Source organism: Pristis pectinata, chromosome 18 (genome assembly GCF_009764475.1).
Source record: "Pristis pectinata isolate sPriPec2 chromosome 18, sPriPec2.1.pri, whole genome shotgun sequence".
NCBI lineage: Eukaryota > Metazoa > Chordata > Chondrichthyes > Rhinopristiformes > Pristidae > Pristis > Pristis pectinata.
In genome coordinates, this window is record NC_067422.1 from 37,602,878 (window position 1) to 37,628,303 (window position 25,426).

Sequence of the window (25,426 nt, forward strand, 5' to 3'; positions counted from 1 at the left end):
GCTGTAGTGTTCTGTGGTTCTACGGGAGAGGAGGGAGGGAAGGAGGTTCTATGAAGGGGAAGGAGTGTGGAGATGAAATTGAGAGTCAGGGAAGGGTGAGGATGGAGGGAAGGGGAGAAAGGGGTGAGAGGAATAGTGGAGGGGCGGATTGAGGGGAGAAGGTGGGGAAATGAGGAGGATTCTACATGGACGGCAGTTATCCCCGGGGATTCAGCCGGTTGTTGAGGGAAGAGACCAAGCGGGGAGGAGACGTGTCTGGATCGAGCGCAAGACTGGAGCTCGCTGCTCTTGTGAGAGTTAAACTGAAAGTAAAATGCCTGAGGTCTGATGACTGATGTTCCAGCCCCTCCCTCCCTCTGCTTGAGATGATCACCTGTAGATGAGAGAGGGACTGGGGGGTCGGCACTGCACACACCGAGCCAGTCCTGCTGGGCTAGGATCCCGGAGCCGGGACTGAGACAATGGAGTTGCCTCTGGCCGGAGCTCCCTCTCGCTAACCCGGGCCAGCGAGTGCCGAAGCCCGGGCCGGTTCTACCACCGCGTCGCGTCTCTCCTCTCCAAAGATTTTACTTCCTTTCCCTCAACCTGCCATGCCTCGCAAAAAGAGTTCCCACCCGAGCCAGAGCAGCATCGAACTGCCGAATGGATCCCCGAAGTCTCCCCTGCACCGCTCCGGGTCCAGCAGCGAGATCCACGACCTGACCTACAAGGTGTGTAGCTCTGGATGTGAATGTGTTTATTGAACTGGCAGCGAGAAATCCAGCAAATTGGCCCGATTAACCAGTTCCGTGCCCGCCAAGGGTTTAGCGAAGAATTGTTGGGATGCTGAGTGTGTCAGGTCAGGGACAGAGAGGGGTGGGGGGGGGGGGGGGGTCTCTCCGTCTCCCGCCCCCTGCCTGCGAGTCTCTCCGGGTCTGGTGGCAACCGCAAGCTTTTTTGGCATTTTAAGTCACCGAGCTAGGTATGAACAGGGAACAACTGAGCATCTTAGCAAGGTTTTATTTTCGATCTTAGAATCCTGCGGCGTAGAACGAGGCCACTCGGCCCATTCGACCTGTGCTGCCTCAGGCAGTTGGACGAATTCCTCCCCGCCCCTTCCTCTGCAACAGACCTCCAGCGTGCATGGGAGTTGGGCTAAGGGAAGCCAGTGTCAGTGAAGGCAAAACTGCAAGACTGTCATTCAATAGAAGTCTGATTCACTAATTCCTTCAGGGAAGGAAATCTGCCATCCTTACCCAATCTGTCCCAGACCCACCAAGGTCCCACCATTGGCATTAAGTGACATTATCACCTCCAAGTCCCCAGCGTCATCACCCTGAGGGTCACCATTGACCCAAAACTAAGCTGTTCCCACCACATAAATACTGTGGCTCCCAGAGCAGGTGAGAGGCTGGGTATCCTGCAGTGAGTGAGTTACTTCCTGATAACTCAAAGCCCTTAAACCATCTACAAGATACAAGTCAGGATTCTAATTAAGTGTCTTTCTCAAAAGCATTCAGGGCAAAGCAGCCCACTTGATTGGTGCCCCATTTATCACCCTCCATTAATTCCCTCCACAACCAATGCACAGTGGCTGCAATGTGTAGCATGGCTACTCTGATTGTACCTTGTCAAGTGCCAAGTTATGACCATCTCAATGCATCTTATATCTTCTGTTTGGCATTCACTGGCAAATTCACCAGAATGGGTAAGCAGTCTTCAGTCTCCCATCTCCAACATCCTCAGGGTTACCATTGACCAGAAACTTAACTGGACTAGTCAGATAAATACTTTGCCATATGAACATGTCAGAAGCTGGATATCCTGCAGCAAGTGATTTACCTTCTGACTTCCCAAAATCTTTCCAGTGTCTACAAGACAGGAATCTGCTGGAATACTTTCCATTTACCTTACTGGATAAAGTTGTACCAACACTCAAGGAACTCAACATCATCAATACAATAGGAGGGCAGTTATGCATCAGCTATATTGGACATTGTTGAGGCCTCATTACATCTGGATTGGGCAAGCTGTCTTATGAGAAAAGGTTAGACAGAGTAGGCTTCTATCCACTGGAGTTTAGAAGAGTCAGAGTAGATTTGATCGAAATATATAAGATCTTGCAGTGTCTTGACAGTGGATGTGGAGATGATGTTTCCTCTTATGGAAGGATCCAGAACTAGTGTTCACTATTTAAAAATAAGGATTTTCCCTTTTTCTTCTCCTAGAGATTTCTGATGGACTTCACCCTGGGGTCTCAAAGCCAAGTCTTTGAATATTTTTAAGGCAGAGGTAGATGGGTTCTTGACAAGCAAAGGGGTGAAGGATTATGGGTGGGAATCCAGAGTTGAGGCTTCAGTTGGATCAGTCATAATGTCATTGGATGGTAAGCAGGCTGGAGGGGCTGAATGGCCTTCTCCTGCTCCTACTTCATCTGATCAGCACCCAATCCCCAAACATTATTCTGGGTGGCTATTCCAAAACACTCCAGATCAGCTTTGCTTCTTCCTTGTAAACTTGGGGTCATCCAAAACCTTCAGTCTGAGGGAGAGAAGAATAGGTCCAAATTTAAATAAGGGAAACTATGAAGACAGGAAAACAGACAAAGTTAAGGGATCAGTCAGTCACGATGCAGTGACAGATATTGAAGGGAATCTTTCAAAATATGCACAATATATACATTCCAACAAGAAAGAAAAGTTCCAGGGCAGAACCCAGCATTCATGGTTAATTTAAAATGTTAAAAGTAATATAAAACTCAAAGAAAAAAGGCATATAATTGTGCCTAAACAAGTAGCAAGTCAGAAGATTAAAATGAATATGGAAAAAAAAACAGCAAAGAATAACCTGGAGATTACTAGGAAAGAATTCATTAGGTTATGGGATAAAGCTAGCCAGAAACGTGAAAACAAATAATCAGACTTTCTAAAGATGTATAAAAAGAATTTACAAAGTGAGAATTGATCCTATAGTAAGTGAGTTTGGGGGATTATTATTAGAAAACAAGGAGATGGCAGGTGGGTGAAACAGGTATTTTGTATCAGTCTCCACTTAGAAGGATCTGTATAACATCCTAGAAAGAGCCATAAATAAGGAATTGGAAAGAAGTGAGGAACTAAGGAATATTGCGATCACCAGGGCAGCACAGTGGTACTGAACAAATAGTTGGAGTGCAAGCTAAGTCCCTGGGTCCTAATGGACTTTAATCGAGGTCTTCATAGAAGAGGCTAGTGAGAGAGGTGATGTGTTGTTTTTAACTTTCCCTAGATTGGGGAATGGTTCCATTAGATTAGAAAATAGCAAATGTAATTCCTTTATTCATAAAGGGAAAGAGACAGAAAACAGGAAACTACAGGCCAATTAGCATAACATCTATCACAGGGAAAATGTCAGAATTATAATGAAAGAGTCCATAGTGGAGCACTTAAAAAAAATTCAAGGTAACTGGGCAAAATTAACATTGCTTTGTGAAAGGGAAATCATGTTTGACTAACTAATTGGCATTTTTTGAAGTAGCATGCACCGTGGTTAAAGTGGAACTGGTGGATACTCTATACTTATATGACCTGAAGACATTTGATAAGATGTCACAACAAAGGTTATTTGCAGAAAGTAAAAGCTTGTGATGTGGAAGGTAACATACTAGTATGGACACAAGATGGAATCAGAATCAGGTTTATTATCACTGATATATGTCGTGAAATTTGTTGTTTTGCGGCAGCAGTACAGTGCAAGACATAAAGACATAAACATTACTATAAGTTACAAAAATAAATAAATAGTGCAAAAGAAAAATAATGAGGTAGTGCTCATGGGTTCGTGGATTCAGAAATCTGATGGTGGAGGGGAAGAAGCTGTTCCCCTCTGCTATCTAACAGAGAACAGAGATCGGTATAAATGTTTTCTTTCTGGTTGACGGGGTGTAACGTGTGGTATGCCACAGGAATCAATGCTGGGGCCTCAACTTTTTACAATTTATACAATTAACTTGGAGGAAAGTACCAAAGGTGTGGTTGCTAAATTTCATGATGATACAAGGATAGGTAGGGAAGTAAGTTGTGAAAAGGGAATGGGGAGGTTATGAAGGGATATAGATAGGTTAAGTGAGTGGGCAAAGATCTGACAAACTGACTTAATGTAGGAAAATATGAAATTGTCCATTTTGTTAGGAAAAATAAAAAAAGAAGCATGTTATCTAAATGGTGAGAGATTGCAGAATTCTGTGGTGCAGAGGGATCTGAATATATTGGTGCATGATTCACTAAAGGCTAGTATACAGGTACAGCAAGTCATTAGGAAAGCTAACAGACTGCTTTAATTTATTGATTGAGAATTAGTAGCAAAAGTAGAAAGCTTATGCTTCAAATATATGGAGCATTGATGAGACCTCATCTGGAGAACTGTGCATGGTATAGGTTTCCTTATTTACTGATGGATGTTAGTGTTGGAAGCAGTTCAGAGAAAGTTTACTAGACTGATACATGGAATGGGCAAGTTGTCCTCTGAAGAGAGGTTGGCCGGGCTACCTTTGTCTCTGAAGTTTAGAAGAACGAGAGGGGATTTGAGCAAAACATGTAAGATCTGAAGAGTCTTGACAGGATGTATGTGGAGGGGATGTTTCCACATGGGAGTATTTAGAACAAAAGGTTAATGATTAGAAATAAGGAGTCACCCATTTAAGACAGAGAAGAGGTGACATTTTTTTGAGGTTACGATCAGCTTAAATGGCAAAGCAGGCTCAAGGGGCCAATGGGTTTACTCTTGCCCCACAACTCCAGGGATGTGTGTTTGATCCCAACCTTGGGTGCTGTCTGTGTGGTTGTACTCCACCCCTGTGACTGTGTGGGTTTCCCCTGGGTGCACTGGCTTCCTCCCACACTCACAAGGACATGCAAGTTGGTTACTTTGCGACTGTAAATACCCCTTATTATAGGGAAGTGGCAAAAAGTCTCTCATCAGTAGTGTGGAAAGATACACAAATTTAACATAAAAGATGTAATAACAGAACACTTAGAGAACATTAACAGCATTGTACAAAGTCAACATGGGTTTATGAAAGGGAAATCATGCTTAATAAATCAACAGAAGTTTTTTTTTGATAATGTAACTGGCTGAATAGACAAGAGAGAACCAGAGGATGTGGTGTGTTTGGACTTCAGAAGTTTTGATAAAGTCTTACATAAGAGATTGATGTACAAAATTAATGCACATGTGAATGGGGTGATATAATGTCATGGATTGAGGATTGGTCATCAGACAGGAAACAGGGGGTAGGGATAAATGGGTCTTTTACTGGGTGGCAGGCAGAGACCAGTGGAGCGCCACAAGGATCAGTGTTTGGACCCAGCTTTCAAGATATATATCAATGATTTGGATGAGGGAACTAAATGTAACATCTCCACACTTGTAGACGACACAAAGCTGAGGGTAGGGGGAGAGTGTGTGCTGTGAGGAGGATGCCAAGAGGCTCCAAGGTGATTTAGAGAAATTGGGTGAGTGGACAGATGCATGGGAGATGCAGTTTAACAGGGATAAATGTGAAGTTATGCACTTTGGTTCTAAACACAGAAAGACCGATTATCATAGGGATGGTAATAGATTGAGAAAATGGAAGGTGCAGCAAGACCTGGGTGTTCTTGTACATCAGTTGTTGAAAGCAAGCAGCTAGTATGTTGTCCTTCATTGCAAGAGGATTTGAGTACATGACAAGGAATGTCTTGCTGCAGCTGTATGGGGCCTTGGTGAGACTCTGTCAGGAGCTTTGTGTGTAGCTTTCATCTCTCTAACTGAGGAAGGATGTTCTTGTCACAGAGGGGTTGCAACAAAGGTCTACAGGACTGAGTCCTGGGATGGTGGGACTTGTATATGAGGAGGTTGGCTTGGGTAGACCTTTATTCTCCAGATGTAGAAAAATGAGAGAGAACCTCATAGAAACTGATAAATTCTAACAGGCCTAGATACAGGAAGTAGGTTCTCAATGGCTGGGGAGAACTGAACCAGACGTCACAGCCTGAAGATGCAGGGTATGCTATTAGAACCAGAATGTGAAGAAATTTCTTCTCCCAGAACCTGTGGAACTCTCCACCACAAAAGGCAGTAGAAGCCAAGTCATTAAATGTATTTGGGGGGGGGGGGGGGAAGTAGATATATTTCTTAATGCCAGAGGTGTGTTGGGATACGGGGAGAGGGTCGGAATGGGTAACTGAAATGGATGATCAGCCATGATCTTGTGGTATGGTGGAGCAGGGCTGAAGGGCCGAATGGACTACTTCTGCTCCTTTTTAATGTTTCTGTGTTACTAAAAGGAAGCTAATGAGAGACAATAAGTGGCAGGACTACAGGAACATAAGGGGGAATGCAACTGATGGGATATTCTTTGGGAACCAGCATGGATTCAATGGGACAAGTGATCTCTTTCCATTTCATAATAAGTAAGTTCTTTATAACTGTAGGAAGACATCCTTATCCTTATTTTGGTCTGCTCCTATTCCTAGCCTTAGATTTCCCTCATCCAGAATTTTCCTTCTTGGGCTCGTACTCTCAGACCTCTGATCACTGAGTATGGTACATTAGCTCCCAGCAAACTTTGTTGTTTCCTGTATCTGTTGCAACATGCTTTCAGTGACATATCTGTGGCAACTCCCTGCTTTTCCAATCATTAGGGATTAGTTATTTTCTGTGTGTGCAATTAATTAATTCAGCAAAGTACTAAATATAGCATGAAATGTTTTAGCCACCAATAGACAGAGAACAAGACTTCCAGATAGCATGAATCTGACAGAGTGCAGGATTAAAATCCAACTGGGTAGGGAATGTGGTGGCTGTTTTCACACGGAAACCATTGAATGAGAGTTGGATGGACATTTGGGGATCAATGATGTTGGTATTTGGGAGTTACAGAATCAGGTGAGATACTCGGCTTGGTGCTGGATGTGTGGAGGGGGAATTCATGGAGATTGTTTTCTTAATTGATATGTTGAAGAAACAAAGGGGAACAGGTTATTTTTGGATCTTGTATTGGGCAATCAGAAAGGGTTGGTGGGATGCCTGACTATTGCAAAATGGGTGACAGGTTTGGGTATTGCACAGCGTGGGTGGAGATTTGGGTGTTACAGTGTGGAGTAAGTTATTGGGGCTGCAAAGAGGTACTTAGATATTTTCTATGTAAAGTCGGGTATTCGATTGGATTGCAGTGTGATGATGTTCCTTGGATGGAGTGCAGTGAGCATTGGTATCGGGTTAGGTAAAGATTAGTGTGTTTGGGTAGAATAGGGTGCGTCTTGTATACAGTGTGAGGCATTGGGTGGAATCAATGATTGGTATTTCTCTGGTGTGATTTCTCAGTATGCGAAATGGTAAGTGGGTGGAGATGAATCTGGGCTGCCTTTTTGGGGTTTGCAGTATATAACGGAAATACAGAAGCAATGGAAGCATCAAAGACCCTCCTCGAGCAAACCCTTGCCCATCCTCACCAGTAAACCATATCATCACACTTTATAATAGAAGCAATATGGATTGGTGCAATAAAAGCAATATGCCTCATGGACGGGTGGAGGGACAACGCATTGTCAACACTCAGTTGAATGCCAGTGACACAGTTTGAGTACCTGAGTTATGATCTTCAACCAGGACTTTCTTTCATTCTGAAGAGTCCCAGTTTTCAAAACACTTGGCAAGGTGTAGAAGGATATGGTCCTTATATGGGCAAGTGGGAGTAGTGTAAGTGAGCAAAAAGATTGGCATGGACATGGTGGGTCAAAGGGCCTCTTTCTGTGCTGTATGACTTTGTAAATCTAGGAGCAGAAAATGTTGACGTTGGCAGGGTATAGAACAGCTGGTACAGCCAGACCATATTTAGACTCAGTGTCCACTTCAAATGCACATGAGCAGGGACATGGATTAGGTTCAGAAGGTGGCTTGCTCTGCATTTTCCCATCAGACACTCCCCAATGCATCTATTGCAGGTGTTCAAATCTTACACCCTGTGCAGAGTGAGATTTGAGCTATTGATATTAAACTTCCCTTTGAAGAGGTCAGTAAAGTTTTAAAACAGGGCAATTAGTCAAGGACCCAGATTGCAGAACAATTCCGAGTCCATGCAGTTGTCAAGTCAACCTGCAGGCGCTCTCAGCAGGCTGTGTGAGCTCTGAACTGTCATGCATCAATGTGGCAACCTGTCCACCACTGAGACAACAAGCTCAGATCACACTGCTTCACTGACTGCACTGATTCCTCTCAGAGGTCATCAAAGTCGCCTCCATTTGCCACAACCCAGGAATATCTGAGGCTAATTCAGGAGGCCCGTGTGCACTGTTAGGTTTATAGCCCTACCCATGAAGTATACTGAAAAGGACAGGCTCGGAGGAGAAGAGAAATCACATGGACAAGATTACAGAAACGTGAGAAGTTTGGAGGATTAAAAACAAAGGTGAGCATTTGAAGATCTAGGAGCCACAGTGAGTGGGTCTTGGGTCTTGGGGAATGAGGAGACGAGGAGTGCAGGTTTTAATTGAGCTTGAGATTTATGTTGGCTGGCAGCTAGCCAAATGGCATTGGAGTGATTGAGTCTGGTGGCATGGCTGAGGATTCCTGCAGCGGATTAGCTGGGGCAGATTCGAAACAGGTAACGTAAGGAGGAAATGGCATTCTCAGTGACGGTACAGATCTGTGATCGGAGGACCATCTTGTGGTCAGGTTGTTCAGGGTTGGACAGTTACTGGTGAGAAAGATGGAGTGAATGTGCCAGAATGGAGCTTGAAGGAGGCAGCAAAGGAAAGGCTTTACTCTTCCCCAGATTTAATTGGTCCGAATTTTTTGCTCGTCCATTACTGAATGATGGAGAAGCAGTCTGTCAAATTAGTAGGTGAACAGAAGCTAGAAATAATTTATTTTAGAATAGATTGTACTGAGAAATTCACCAACTAAGTCTAAAAAGCTACAAGGGAGAAGTTGGATCTATGTCTCTTTACAATGTAGAGCTCACACTCTCAGTGCACATTACCCACCAGTAATCCCAAGTTGTGAAATTTGCTATGGGCATTTCAGAGTCATAGAATCATAGAGTAGTACAGCAAGGAAACAGGCCCTTTGGCCCAACCTGTCCATGCTGACCTTGGTGCCCACTTAAGCCAGTCCCATTTGCCTGTGTTTGGCCCATATCCCTCTAAACCCCTCCTATCCATGTACTTATCCACATGTCTTTTAAATGTTGTTACTATACCTGCCTCAACCACTTTCTCTGGCAGCTCGTTCCATGTACACCTCGCCCTCTGTGTGAAGAATTTGCCCCTCAGGTCCCTTTTAAATCCTTCACCTAGAGGCTAGGGTTCACGATCAGTACCTGACATGGCTCCTCAGAAAATTTGAGCCTAGTTTGTTCCCACATTCCCAGAGATATGTAGACAGATTATCAAAAGGTACAGAGACAACAGGGTTGTCACAGTGGGAACTTTAACTTCCCCAGTAGTGATTGGAACTTACTTAATATAAGAGGCTTAGATGGGGTGGGATTTCTTCAGTGCATCCAAGAGGGGTTCTTGAAACAGTCTGTGGAGAGTCCAACTACAGGAGAGAACATACTGGGCCTAGTTTTGGGAAATGAACCAGGCCAGATGACAGACCTGATAGTGGATGAACATTTTGGGAATAGTGACCACAACTCATTATGTTTTAAGACAGTTAAGAGTAAGGATAAAATTAGATCTTGTGGGAAGGTACTAAATTGGGAAGGGCAAGTTACGACAGGATAAGACAAGAGCTAAGGGATGTTGATTGGGAGCAGCTACTGTTGGACAAGTTCACATCAAAGACATGTGGGAGTTGTTTAGAGATGAGCTGACCAAGGTTCAGGATCGGCGTGTTCCGGTAAGGCGTAAGAACAGGGACAGTAGCATAGGGGAACCTTGGATGACCCAAAAGATTCTAAATTTAGTCAGGAAGGAAAAGGAAGCATACATAACGTTTAGAAAGCTAAAATCAGACTGGGTCTTCGTAGAATACGTATAAAGATAGCAGGAAAGTGCTCAAGGCAAAAAGGAGCCATGAAGTATCCTTGGCGAGCAGGATCAAGGAGAATCCCAAAGCAGTTTATACTTACGTTAAGAAAATGAGGATAATTAAGAGGGTAGATCCACTCAAGGATGAAGGAGAGAATTCATGCTTGGAGTCAGAGCAAGTGGCTGAGGTGCTAAATGAATACTTTGCCTCAGTATTTACTGAGGAGAAGGATTTGGAGGACAGTGAAAGCAGAATGGGGCATGCTGATGCGCTGGGACATTTTGAGATTAAGGAGGAGGTAATGCTGGGTCTTCTGAAAATCATTAATGTGGATAAGTCCCCAGAGCCTGATGGCATATATCCCAGAATATTGAAAGAAGCAAGTGAGGAGATTGCTGTCCTCACATCTTTGTGTCCTCACTAGCAACAGGCTAGTGAGGACTGGAGAGTAGCAAATGTGCCTTTGTTCAAGAAGGGAAACTGGGCTAATCCAGATAATTATAGGCCAGTGAGCCTCACGTCAGTGGTAAGGAAGCTATTGGAGAGGATACTGAGGGATAGGATTTATGCACATTTGGAAAGGCAGGGCCTGCTTAGGGACAGACAGCATGGCTTTGTGCAGGGCAGGTCATGTCTTACAAACTTGATTGAGTTTTTTGAGGAGGTGACAAGGGTGCTTGAAGAGAGTAAGGCAGTGGACGTTTTCTACATGAACTTTAGTAAGGTATTTGATAAGGTCCCTTATGCGATCCAGGGTGAATTGCAAGTTTGGATTCAGAACTGGCTTGCCCATAGAAGACAGAAGGTAGAGGTGGAAGGCTGTTATTCTGGCTGGGGGGCCATGACCAGTGGTGTTCTGCAAGGCTCGGTGTTGGGACCTCTGTTGTTTGTGATATATATCAATGATCTGGATGAAAGTGTAGATCAGCAAGTTTGCCGAGGACACCAAGATTGGTGGAGTTGTGGACAGTGTAAAGGACTATCAAAGAATACAGCGGGACATAGATCAGTTACAGATCTGGGCAGAGAAGTGGCAGATGGAGTTTAATCCAGGCAAGTGTGGGATGTTGCACTTTGGGAGGTCAAATGAAAGGAGAAAGTATACAGTTAATGGTAGGCCCATAAATAGCATTGAGGTACAGAGGGATCTTGGGGTCCAGGTCCATAGTTCACTGAAAGTGGCTACGCAAGTGGGTAAGGTGGTAAAGAAGGCATATGGCATGCTTGCCTTCATTGGTAGGGGTACTGAGTATAAGAGTAAGGAAGTCATGCTGCAGCTATATAAAACTTTAGTCAGAACACACTTGGAGTATTCTGTTCAGTTCTGGTCACCTGATTATAGGAAGGATGTGGAGACTGTAGAGAGGGTGCAGAAGAGGTTTACCAGGATGCTGCCTGGATTAGAGGGTATGAGCTATAAGGAGAGGTTGGACAAACTTGGGTTGTTCTCCCTAGAGCAGAGGCTGAGGGGAGACCTATGAGTGGCATAGACAGAGCAGACAGAATCTTTTTCCCAGGGTAGAAATGTTAAACACCAGAGGACATGCTTTTAAGGTTAGAGGGGGGAAGTGTAAAGGCAACATGAGGGGCAAGTTTTTTTACACAGAGAGTGGTAGGTGCCTGGAGTGGGTTACCAGGGGTAGTAGTGGAAGCAGGCAGTTTGGTGGAGTTTGAGGCTTTTAGATAGACACATGAATATGAAGGGGATGGAGGGATGTGGATGATACACAGGAGGAGGACATTTAGTATAAATTGGCATCAAGATCGGCACAACATTGTGGGCCGAATGGCCTGTCCAGTGCTGTACTGTGTCCCCACTCCTCCAAACTCTCTGTATTAATAATAATGGGATATCAATATCTGTCGTTTCACTTAAACGCAACCCATGTCGACCACACTTTCTTTGTATTTACGCAAGCTCAGGCCTCTGTAGAGTTGTCCAGGCCAACAGTTATCCCACAAACAACATCACTTAAACAGATTACCTGGCCATTATCCCATTGTTTTGTATGGAATCTTGCTGTGTGTAAATTGGCTCTGCAGTTTAACAGTAGCCCCTGAGCTTTGGGATGTTTTGGAATGCCCTGAAAGCTACGATGTAAATCCAAGTCAAGCCGGCCCTTTCACTCTTCTCCCCTATTTAAAATTCCAGTCCCAATCAATTTCCCCCGATTTTCTCGTACAGCATGATGACTGTGCAGATAAGTGTGCAGGGCGCAATGCATGAGCCAAGCCACCTTTATTTAATGAATCATCACTGCCTGGAGGGGAGTGTCACGGTGCAGCTCATTAGCTTTTCCATGAAAGCTCTGTACAGGGGTGGGAACGTGGGATTCCTTCAGCCAGAAGTTTCATGCTTTTCCTTTACACCTGGCCTGTGCTGGAGATAGGGAATTAAATAACAAAAAACACTCATTCACCTTTCTCCAAAGGTGTGGGGGACTGTTCAGGCCCTGGTGTGTGGAGCAGAAGGCAGTGCTTAAATTCTGCTGCTGGATGTGGTATGGTAGTGAGGAGGCAGTGGACTGAGATACCTTCTGTCATTTCTGTTTCATTGCAGCAGTGAGCTAATTGTTCAGCTCAGCCACTTAGACAGCGGACTAACTGTTTGCTTCAGTATCTGATCCCTGTCACCCAATTACCAGCAGCATTGGCATTTATTACACGTGCATCACCGTCTATTGTTAACTGGTTCTCTGCTGCAATGCTACCTTCATTGCCTTCTCTGTCTGAGTGTGGCTTCACATCTCTGTCTCAGTTTAACCCAGCAGTGCACAGGGAAGGTATCTTGCAAAACGTGCCAGGAAAAGTTTCCCACGTTCAATGGAAAACATTCCAATGTTGCAGATTGTTCGTCAGGATCCACGTTCCCAGTTTCTCCTGCAACAACCTCTTTCCTCTCCCCACTATCCGCAATCCACCCGATGTCCTGATGAAGGGTCTCGGCCCGAAACGTCGACTGTTTATTTCCCTCCATAGGTGCTGCCTGACCTGCTGAGTTCCTCCAGCGCTTTGTGCGTGTTGCTCCAGATTCCAGCATCTGCAGAATTTCTGGTGTATACACCCGATCTTGGTCTATTCCCAGGCACCACTACTCTCTCCTCATTCTGCATCCTGTCTGCTCCTGACATCACCCACTCCCCATCCTCCCTTCACTCTGTTCCCAATCCATACCCACTCCCTCTCTCTCACTGCAGGGCATTCCATTTCTTCCCTTCCTACCGGTCCCCAAAATCTTTGCCCATTACCTTCTAACCTATCCCTCATCCTCTCCAATTATCCTCTCTCTCCCAGCCCGTTCCCACCATTCCCTGCAGGTCCCATCTTTTCTCTGGGCCCCACCCCGTCTCCATTATCCACTCACTTTCCTGCCTGTTTCCCAACTCACTCTCCACCATTAACCTTTCGAGGGATGCTTCTTGAATCTGTGAACATTATTGAACGAGTGGGTGGTTATGACAGTTCAGTAGTTTTGAGTTCATTATTATCATAAAGAGTAAATTTCCACGTTTAATTCCAAATTATTTAATTAACTGAATTTAAATTCCACAGCTGCCAAGATGGGATTTGAACTCAGGTCTCTAGGTTATTAGTCCAGGCCTCTGAGGTACTAGCCTGCTAATTTAACCACTGTGCCACCTTTCCTCACATGTCCCTTTACTTTTAGGTTTAATACTGGCTGGTCTTGGGAGCCCTGAAATTGAGTCAGGACATGATAAACACAGCCACAGGGCCTCAAGGGAAAGAGGAGGAGTAAAACATCTTCTCAGCCCTTTGTAGCCTTCATCACCACCCCAACACTCCCTCAAGCTCACCTGCCACCTGCCTGGGATCTATCGTGCCTTTCACAACTAGCCAAAGGCATCCATGCAATTGGAATGTCCAGAGATCAGGGATTGGACTCTTGGGACTCCTTGCATTTCAGTAGCTCAACTGGTAGGCCTCTGCCTCACAGCTTCACCATCCCGGGTTCAATCCTGACCTCCGGTGCTATCTGTGTGGAGTTTGCATGTTCTTAGGCAAGAGGATACAAAGACGACAGCTGTGGATCAAAGGTACCATCTCCCAGATCTGCTGTGGAACAGTTTGGTTCACAAGGCCTAACCTGAAAGCTTGAGGCCTTACTGCAGGCTGAAACCATGGTGCAGTACTCGAGGATGCTCAGTGTCAAAGGTGTCATCCTTCACACTGAGGTCCTCTCTACCTTCTCTCGTGAATGGGAAAGATCTGTGGCAGTATTTTGAGGAAGAATTAAGGAGCTCCTCCAGAGTCCCATAATATTTATCCCTCCAACAATAGTAATGAAGCAAGGAAGATCCAGTCATCACACTGCTCTTTCTGGGATTGGGCTAACAATAGCTGCACATCCATGCAAGAACATAATTTGTTATAGAGCAGTTAGGGTTGTTGTAAGGCCATGAAAGGTGCTATCAGAATACAAGATCGGTGTGTTGGTGAACACCTATTGTTTTTCCCTACCTGTTATGGTCTTAAATGTATAATGCTTGAAGTTTGCCAATAGGGCCTCAAAGCCCTGTACACTCAACCTGCTTTTCTCATTCAGAAGCCAGTCTGACTGACAGCTTGGGCTGACCACTGTCCTGGGAATGTTCTGGAAAATGTTACAGACCTGGGTGCTGGTAGGAAGGTAGCATTGGGAGGACAGTGGTGGTGTGAATTAATACCCGAAGCTAGATTGGGAGTTGGAGTGGGAGTGGACATACGAGCTCTGATCCCTTGGTGATCCAGTTCTTGTTCCAATCCCTGAGGGTCTGTTCCGTTCTCTGATCCTGTTATTATGTGATAGAAGCACAGAAACAAGCCCTTCGGCCCACTGAGTCTGTGCCAACCACCAACCACCCATTTACACCAATCCTACGCTAACCCATATTATTCTCCCCACGTTCCTCCAAATTCTACCACTCACCTACACACTAGGGGCAATTTGCAGAGGCCAATTAACCTACCAACCTGTATGTCTTTGGGGTGTGGGAGGAAACGTACATCTTGTTCACCTTACAGTCATGAAGTTCTCCTGTCCTTTTCTGCAGTGCATTAAGTTAGGAGTAGAAGGGGAATGTAATGATGATACCTGACAAGCTGGAAAGGCAGAAGATATGGCTGTGCATTAAGTGGTGAGGCTGGGTTAAGTGACAGCATTAAACCAGTCTCTACATGGTTGTCATGGTGAAGCAACATTGATTTTTCCAATTGTTATGGGTCACACATGACATTTTGGCCGTGCCTGGAGGGATACGTGTGTTCAGGTACAGGACTGAGATGCTGTGGTGGACCAGGTGTTCACTTTGAGGGCTCACACAGTGGAAGCATCATCAGGGCAGAGTCCTGGCAACCACAATTGCCCATTCCTTCCAGAGAGATCGAGGAAAAGAAAACCTTCCTTCAATATAGACCACTTGAACAAAGGCAAGGCAAATAGTAGATGCAGTTTCTCTGCCTCCCCTGAGGAATGCATGTGTGCGGCAATGCCTGTCCTTGGTGCAGTTTGTTTCAATGCCGCTCTTGGGTACACCATCCCTATATGGCCATTCATAATGCATCTTTCCACCCTCACAGGTCACCTGTCCAACCTTTGGACCTAAGTGAGGCAAAACTTTCTCCAGTGCATTGATGGCAAACTGCAAGTGATCATCTGTGGCTCCCTTAGACTCCAGTGCCTGGGATGATGATTTTTCCCTCTTGTCCATTCCGCTTTCCTTCAGCTCTGTAACCACAGCTGGTTTGTTCAGAAACCTTGCCTGCCGCCTCTCAGCATTCCACTAGCACGCCTCTCCTCGAAGCACTCCGACCTGCACACAACAACCTCACGCCAACTGGCTTTCAGGCAGCCTCCTCTCTAATTTTATCTGTGGCCCCTATCCTCTCACCCTACGTCAATGATCTCTGACTGTTGCACTCTCTCTCAAGCCTCCACTCTGCTGACACTGAATTAATCCAGTTCCCTCTTGCCTTTTGGTCCCCTCCTGCTGTCTACACAATCTTCCTTTACATCCTGGTACATTACCAACAACTACTACAGGAATCCAGGCTTATAACATGTTAACTAACATTGTACATTTAACAAGCATCTTTAGTGTAGTAAAGCATCCCAGGAGTTATATCTGTATTGGTATTGGTTTATTATTGTCACTTGTACCGAGGTACAGTGAAAAACTTGTCTTGCATACCGATCGTACAGGTCAATTCATTACACAGTGCAGTTACATTGAGTTAGAACAGAGTGCATTGATGTAGTACGGGTAAAAACAGTAACAGTACAGAGTAAAGTGTCACAGCTACAGAGGAAGTGCAGTACAATAAGGTGCAAGGTCACAACAAGGTAGATCGTGAGGTCATAGTCCATCTCATTGTATAAGGGAACCGTTCAATAGTCTTATCACAGTGGGGTAGAAGCTGTCCTTAAGTCTGGTGGTACGTGCCCTCAGGCTCCTGTATCTTCTACCCGATGGAAGATGAGAGAATGACCCGGGTGGGTGGGGTCTTTGATTATGCTGGCTGCTTTGCCAAGACAATGAGAGGTAAAGGTAGAGTCTGAGGAGGGGAGGCTGGTGTCCGTGATCGGATGAATGTTGACATCATGGCGGCTAAAACTTTGATTGAAGAAGTCAATTTAAAGGCACAATTTAAAAGAATGATTTACAGGGGAGGTTCCCAGGCCTGGAGCCAACTGGCGGAGCGGTATTAATTGGGGGTTAATTAGAGGGCAAATTCAGAGGATTGCAGAGGTCACAGAGATTTCTAGGCCGGAGGAGGTTACCCAGATCTCCACAGATGGTGGGGACGGAGCAAGTTACATAATCCTTCTACATTTCCATTCTACATTCTTGAAAAACATGCTGAAATATCCTGAAAGGCATTTTAGAAAGGTCCATGGGCTTGTTGACCTTGCCTGTGAGACAATGGGGCAATGAAGAAGGCCGCAGCCCAGGGCAGATAATACATTGGTGTGTGAGTCATCCTCAAGTAATCCTGTTCCAGAGTATTTTGCGTTTATATCCTGCATTTCAAACACCTGCAAAAGCTTTATAGTCAACTCAGTATTTTCAAGGTGTGGCCACTATTACAATGAGTGGCACAGTGACACAGCTGGTAGAGCTGCAACCTTACAGCTGCAGTGACCTGGGATCAATCCGGACCTCGGGTGCTGTCTGTGTGGAGTTTACACGTTCTCCCTGTGACCGCTTGGGTTTCCCCTGGGTGCCCCAGTTTCCTCCCACATCCCATAGACATGCACATTGATTGGTTAATTGACCACTGTAAATTGCCCCCTAGTGTGTGGGTGAGTGGTAGGATCTGGGGAGAGTTGATGGGAATGTGGGGAGAAATTATTCCAGGAAAAATTAGTGGGGAATGGGATTGCTCTGTGAGAGACATTGTATCAATGGGCTGAAATGGCTTCCTATGTTGTAAGGAAATAAGAAAATATTATAATCTAGGAAATACGGCAACTCATTCATGTACAGCAAAGATCCTGCACACAACAGAATGATGATGACCAGATAATCATCTACCATGCAGCCATACCCTGGGACTATAACGTCACAGGCCTCAGTATAATGTCTCATTATGAGGTGTGGCTTTGCGGTATGGCTTTCCCTCAGCACTCCCAGAAACCTCAGCCCAGATAATGTGCTCAGGTCCAAGGCTTTGATCTTGAACACCTGCCCTTCTGACTTGGAGGCAGGAACAACCTGATAAGCAAAAGCTTTACCTAAAAACGACTGAGGAAAACAAGGCAGAACTTCCTCTGGGCTGTACCAACTCCTGCACCTTTCATGCGGCTGATGGTGCAATGGAAAACTCCACTTAGACACCCCGCCAAGAAAATTCCAACTTAAACCACGACACCCTCCTTTTGGGAGTAGAGTACAATGTGGAGGGGAATCTTTGCTGGGATCTCTTTGGATACTTTCGTGCCCTTTGGAAGTTATTAAAGGATAATCTCCCAAAATTTTGCTGGATTTCTTGCATTAAACTGACTTGTTGAATAATTGCTTCATTCACTCCTTAAGGAAGGTTCTAATGAGACTTTGCACGCATTGTAGGTGATGTTAATTGGAGACTCTGGTGTGGGCAAGACCTGCTTCCTGGTCCAGTTCAAAGATCACGCCTTTCTAGCAGGGAGCTACATTGCCACTGTCGGAATAGACTTCAGGGTGAGATGCCACTCACAGATTTATACTTATTTCATTATCTGATTTGTATTTTAAAATGAGGAGTTTCAGCTTTTCCCCCATCTACCCAGAATGGAGTGATTTAGGGTGGGGTTGACATCTTGATGCACTTGCATGCAGCTCCTAAGAAAGACCTGAATCAGCACTGGGATTGGATAACACTGACCTTGAGAAGGAGGTCTTTGTTCTCTGGCACACTAATGAACAAGGTGTGAATGGTGAATCCCTTTAAAGTGGGTGCCTAGCACCCATGTAGCCCAGGGATGAGAAGACTATTATTAAAGGGCATTTACAGAGGGAATTTCCCTAGTTCGGTTTCTGAGGCAACTTTAATTTCTCAAGTATTTTAATACACACTCATCAAGGGCTTGTTTAAATACACACTGTAGTTAGGGTACATGGATGCATCGTACATTGCCCCTTGATGTTAGGAACCCCCCACTGGTGGAGTTGCCCCACATTTTGTGAGAGAGTTTATCTGCTTTTCACTCTTCTTAGATCCCACATACATCATGGATAGTGCAAAATATAAACTAAGCAGCGTGTATTGGGCACTAAGATTAGATTTCTTTATTAGTCACATGTACATCGAAACACACAGTGAAATGCGTCTTTTGCGTACAGTGTTCTGGGGGCGGCCCGCAAATGTCGCCGCGCTTCCGGCACCAACATTAGCATGCCCACAACTTCCTAACCCTTTGGAATGTGGGAGGAAACCGGAGCACCCGAAGGAAACCCACGCAGACACGGGGAGAACGTACAAACTCCTTACAGACAGCGGCTGGAATTGAACCTGGGTCGTTGGCGCTGTGATAGCGTTACGCTAACTGTTACACTACCGTGCCTGCCCGGTAATGCACTAATGTGCTGTGGTGCACGCTATCTAGTCTGTATACACTAAAAGACTTGTGTTCGAACTACCAGGGCATCATAGAATCTCCCACAAATGTCAATGTACAGATTGTCCCCAAGCATTTCTAAACATCAGTTGCATCAGTAGGAAGGTAACGAGTAGTTAGGGGTTTACCATGACTCCCGTGAGGAATCTTGTCAGGCCCTTCCTGCTCTCTACTGATTCTATCACCTTTTAATTTATTTTTCGGGATCTGAATATCATTGGCAATTGTCCTTGAGAAGATGGTGCTGAGCTAGTGCCTTGAACCACTGGAGTCCTTCTTGTGGGGAGGGGGTTGCAGGATTTAGACCCAGTGTGTCTGTGAAAGACCAGTAATATACTTCCAAGTCAGACCGGTGAGCGACTTAGACAATAGACAATAGGAGCAGAGGTAGACCATTCGGCCCTTCGAGTCTGCACCGCCATTTTGAGATCATGGCTGATCCTCAACAATCAATATCCTGTTCCTGCCTTGTCCCCATATCCCTTGATTCCCCTATCTATAAGAAACCTATCTAGCTCCTTCTTGAAAGTGCCCAGAGAATTGGCCTCTGTTGCCCTCTGAGGCAGTGCATTCCACAAATTCACAACCCTCTGGGAAAAGAAGTTTTTCCTCCCCTCTATCCTAAATGGCCTAGCCCTTATTCTTAAATCATGCCCCCTGGTCCTGGACTTCCCCAACATCTGGAACATATTTCCTGTCTCTATCTTGTCCAATCCCTTAATAATCCTGTATGTTTCAATCAGATCCCCTCTCAATCTTCTCAATTCCAGCGTGTACAATCCCAGTCTCTCCAACCTCTCAGCATAAGACAGTCCCGACATCCCCGGAATTAACCTCGTAAACCTACGCTGCACGCCCTCTATAGCCAGGATATCCTTCCTTAACCCTGGAGACCAAAACAGTACACAATACTCCAGGAGTGGTCTCACCAGGGCCCTGTACAAATGCAAAAGAATCTCTTTGCTTTTGTACTCAATTCCCCTTGTAATACAGGCCAACATTCCATTAGCCTTCATCACTGCCTGCTACACTTGCTCATTCACTTTCAGTGACTGATGAACAAGGACTCCTAGATCCCTTTGTATTTCCCCCTTACCTAACTCCACACCATTCAGATAATAATCCGCCTTCCCGTTCCTGCTCCCAAAGTGGATAACCTCACACTTATCCACATTAAACTTCATCTGCCAAGTATCTGCCCACTTACCCAACCTATCCAAATCACCTTGAATTCTCCTAACTTCCTCTTCACATGTTGCACTGCCACCCAACTTTGTATCATCAGCAAACTTGCTAATGTTATTCACAATGCCTTCATCTAAATCATCAACATAGACCGTAAACAGCTGTGGTCCCAGCACCGAGCCCTGTGGCACCCCACTAGTCACGGCCTGCCATTCTGAGAAACATCCATTCACCCCTACCCTTTGTTTCCTATCCGCCAACCAGTTTTCTATCCACGTTAATACCCGCCCCCCAATTCCATGAGCCCTAATTTTACCCACCAATCTCCCGTGCGGCACTTTATCAAATGCCTTCTGAAAGTCGAGGTATACAACATCCACTGAATCTCCCTCGTCTATTTTCCTGGTTACACCCTCAAAAAACTCCAGTAGATTAGTCAAGCATGATTTGCCCTTAGTAAATCCATGTTGACTTGACCCAATCCTATCATTGCTATCCAAATATGCCGCTATTTCATCCTTAGCAATGGACTCCAGCATCTTCTCCACCACAGATGTTAGGCTAACTGGACGACAGTTCCCCGTTTTCTCCCTCCCTCCTTTCTTAAAAAGTGGGATAACATTAGCCATTCTCCAATCCTCAGGAACTGACCCCGAATCTAAGGAACATCGGAAAATGATCACCAATGCATCCACAATTTATAGAGCCACCTCCTTTAGTACCCTGGGATGCAGACCATCTGGACCTGGGGATTTGTCAGTCTTCAGCCCCATTAGTCTACCCATCACCATTTCTTTCCTAATGTCAATCCACTTCAGTTCCTCTGTCACCCTCTGCCTTTTGTCCATCCTTACCTCTGGGAGATTTCTTACGTCTTCTCCCGTGAAGACAGATCCAAAGTACTTATTAAATTCGACTGCCATCTCCCTGTTTCCCGTAATAATTTCACCCGATTCGGTCTTCAAGGGCCCAACATTGTTCCTAACTAACTTCTTTCCCTTCACATACCTAAAAATGCTTTTGCTATCCTCCTTAATATTCCTGGCTAGCTTGCCTTCGTACCTCATTTTTTCTTCCCGAATTACCTTTTTAGTTAAATTCTGCTGCACCTTAAAAATTTCCCAATCTTCTATCTTCCCACTCAGCTTGGCTCTGCCATACTTCTTCCTTTTTAACACAATGCTATCTCTGACTTCCTTTGTCAGCCACGGTGGCCCCTTTCCCCTCTTTGAGTCTTTCCTTCTCTGGGGAATAAACTGATCCTGCACCTTGTGCGTTATTCCCAAGAATACCTGCCATTGCTGTTCCACTGACAATTCTGCTAGGATGCCCGCTTGTACTGGAACCTGTAGGTAGTGGTGTTCCCATACTTGGTGATGGAGGTTGCAGACTTGGGAGGTGCTGCCGGTGTAGTCTGGCTGCTTAGTTTGGGAGATGGATAACTGCAGTGCATTTTATAGACGGTACTCAAGGAAACCACTGCGTACGCAGTACCAGTGCACGGGTAGCGGAGGGAATGAATGTTTAGTATTGTGAGAGAAGTACCAACCATGTGGGCTGCTTTGTGGTGTGTGGTTGTTGAGCTGCAGCTATCCAGGCAGGTGGGGTGGATTCCATTACACTCCTGACTTGTAGATGGTAGATATGGTGTCAGGAGAAGAATCTCTTATCACAGGATACCGAGTTTCTGATCTGCTCTTGTAGCCATAGTATGTAATTGATCCATGCAAGGTTCTGGGCAATGGTGACCTCCTCCATCCCCAGAGTGTTGATAATGGGGGCCTAGCAATGGCAATGCTATTCAGTATGAGTGTAGACTCTCCCTTGTCGGAGATGGTCATTGCCCAGCACTTTCATGGCGTTAATTTTATTGGTCACATCAGCCCCTATCTGAATGTGGTCCAGGTCTTACTGCATTGCAGGTGTGGGCTGCTCCATTTAGTGAGGAGTTGTGAATGGAGTTGGACATTGTGCAATCATCAGGGAACATCCCCATTTCTGACCTTACAAAGGAAGGAAGGTCATTGATGAAGCAGCTGAAAGCTGGGCCCAGGACACTTACCCTGAGGAACTCCTGCTGTGATATCCTGGATTAGTTAACTTCCAACAACCACAACCAGCTTCCCTTGTGTGAAATATGACTCCAACAATGGGAATATTTCCCCTTTTTATCCATTGACTTCAGCTTTATCAGAGCACCCCTGTGACACACTCGATCAAATGATACCTTGATTTCAAGAGCAGAAATTCTCACCTCAGGTCTGGAAGCAGTGGTTCTGCTGAAACTGATGTGTCTGGCCCCATAGCCTTTGTTGGATCCAGTGCTCTCAACTGTTTCTTGACATCATGTGGGGTAAATTCAATTGGCTGAAGACTGGCTTCTGTGATGGGTCAGGATCTTAGGAGGGAGCACTGCTGGAGGAATAAGGTTGAGGAGGTTTCAGCCTTGTCTTAAGCATTCACGTGCTGGGCCTGACATCACCGGGGATGGGGATGTTCCTGGAGCCTCCTTCTGTGAACTTGTTTATCTAGTATTCATTACCAGATGTGGCAGGGCTGTGGACCTTTGATCTGCTCCACTAGTTGTGTGCCTACCTGTTGCACGCTGTTTTTGCTGATTAGTGTTGACACCTCATTTGAGCCTGCTGCTGCTCCCAGCATGCCCCTCTGTACTCCTCACTGATCCCCTGACCTGACTGTATCAGTAGAGTGAGGGGCATGAGGTAAAGTGCAGTTCTGCTGCTGTTGTCGGCCCACAGTGTCCATTGGACACCCGGTTTTGAGCCACCAGAGCTCTGTACTGAGCGTATGCCATTGAGTACAATTGTATTGCCTTTGGGACTTTATCTTCACAAGGTTTGTGGAGTGGTTCCTTCTGCAGACGCCATCACACACGCATAGATGGACTGGTGAGGGCAAGGTCATAGACCATAGAACAGTACAGCTCAGGAACAGGCCCTTCGGCCCACGATGTCTGTGCTGACCATGATGCCAAATTAAACTAAATCTCCTCTGCCCGCACATGATCCGTATCCCTCCACTCCCTGCATATTCATCTGTCTACCTAACAGCCTCTTAAACGTCATGATTGTATCTGCTTCTACCACTACCCCTGGCAGTCCATTCCAGGCACCCACCACTCTCTGTGTAAAATTAAACTTGCCCCACACATCTCTTTCAAGCTTTCCCCCCTCACCTTAAATGCACGTCCTCTAGTATTTGACATTTCTACCCTGAGAGAAAGATTCCGACTATTTACCCTGTCTACGCCTCTCATAATTTTATAAACTTCTATCAGGTCTCCCCTCAGCCTCTGACATTACAGCAGGAGTAGGTCAAGAAGGTTCATCCCTTGTGGGTTCACTCACCATCTACCACAGATCCAGTTTGGCTGTTATGTCCTGAAGGACCCGTCTAACTTAGCCGGTGGTTGTGTTATATTGAAGTCCCCACCCAGAGAACAGTCTCTGCCTCCAGTACCTTCGGTGCTTCTTCCAGTGCTTTTCAGCATGGAGGAGCACTTGATCCATCAGCTGCAGGAGGATGGTGGATGGTAATCAGGAGAAGGTTCCTTGTCCATGTTTGACCTAATTCCATGAGACCTCATGGGGCCTGGAGTCAATGATGAGGACTGCCAGAGCTACCCCTCTCACCTATGCCACCATCTCCTGCGGGTGCATCCTGCCAGTGGGACCGGATGCATCCAGGGACTACCTGTAGGAACGACTCAGTGAGTGTGACTGTGTCAGGCTGTAGCTCTCCCGATGTAGACCCCAGTCCCCAGATATTCGGCAGATCTGTGAGAGACCAGTCAGTCGTCTCAGCAGTGAGCGAGATGACTGTTCCTACACAGCTGTATCATGAGGCAGGGTTGGTAGGCTGGAGAGCAGTGCACTGGTGCAGTCTGTGACTGCACAGGACAGGGAGGGGGGTGCGGTTGCTGAGGGCGATTGTTGAGTAAATGGGAGTAACAGAGTGGTGTTGGAGGAGATCAGGAAAACCATGACTCACATTATCGTATCGTAGTCAAAACATGCCCATTGGGTTTGGGTCAATGGACAGGTTGGTGTTAAATATTCTTACGTTATTCCAAAATTCCTTCACAGTCCAGCACTCCGTATTTCTGTAAACCTCCTCTAGCCCTGAAACTCTTCCCATGAACCCACCCTTTCGCTGAAGTCTTGTGAACCCACCCTATCCCTGAGGCTGCCATTGCCCAGAGTGTGTTCAGCCGTACTTCAGGACTCCCTCCGCTTCTCATCGCCACCTCCTCCTTTAAGATCTGTTTTATTAAAGCACCTGGTGGATCAATACATATGAAACAGAAGCAGGAGGAGACCAATCGGTCCCTCGTTAAGATCATGACTGACCTTTTACCTCAGCACTGCTTTCCTGCACCAACCCCGCATCCCTTTATTCCTCTAATATTTAAAAATCTATCAAATTCTGCCTTGAATAAAGTTAGTAAATGAGCCTTCATAGACCTCTTAAGCAGAGAATTACAAAGATTCACTGTCCTCTGGATGATAAAATTTCTTCTCACCTCTGTCCTGAATGGTTAACCTCTTATTTTGAGACTGTGAACATTGGCTCCCCAACTACCCTGTCGAGCTTCATGAGAATTTTGTAAATTTCAATGAGGTGACCTCTTATTCCCCTAAACTCTATAGAGTACAGGCCCAGTCTGCTTACCGTCTTCTCATGGGACAAACACCTGATTCCCAGGAACCAATCTCGTGAACATTCACTGGACTCCATCTATCACGAGTATATCCTTCCTTAGGTGAGGAGACCAGGCCCGGACACAACATTCCAAGTGTGGTCTCACTAGGGGCCTGTATAATTGCAGTAAGACATTTGCAGTACAGCTTGCTGTACCTGCATGTTAACTTCCAGTGAATTGTGTACAAGGACACCAAGGTCCATCTGAACCCCAATCATTCACCATTTCAAAAATACCTTCCTTTTCTATTTTTGGTTCAACTAAAGTGGTCACATTATATTCCACCTGTCATGTCCTTGCCCATTCACTTAGCCTTCCTATGACTGATTAAAGTCTCTCTGCATCCTCCTCACAACCCACACTGGCATCCAGCTTTGTATCATCAACAAACTTGGATTTAATATACTTGATCCTCTCATCCAAATTATTGGCCTGGATTGTGAACAGCT

At 45.6% G+C, this 25,426-nt stretch overlaps 1 protein-coding gene across 1 annotated transcript in view; it reads left to right on the plus strand.

Moving 5' to 3' along the window:
* The first annotated feature begins 220 nt into the window (after positions 1 to 220).
* The window catches only part of LOC127579928 (ras-related protein Rab-37-like), a 73,274-nt gene continuing 48,068 nt past the window's right edge, over positions 221 to 25,426 (plus strand). The window contains 2 exon segments of the mRNA XM_052032991.1: positions 221 to 710; positions 18,042 to 18,152. Of these exon segments, the coding sequence (XP_051888951.1) occupies positions 591 to 710; positions 18,042 to 18,152 (231 nt within the window). The 5' untranslated portion in view covers positions 221 to 590.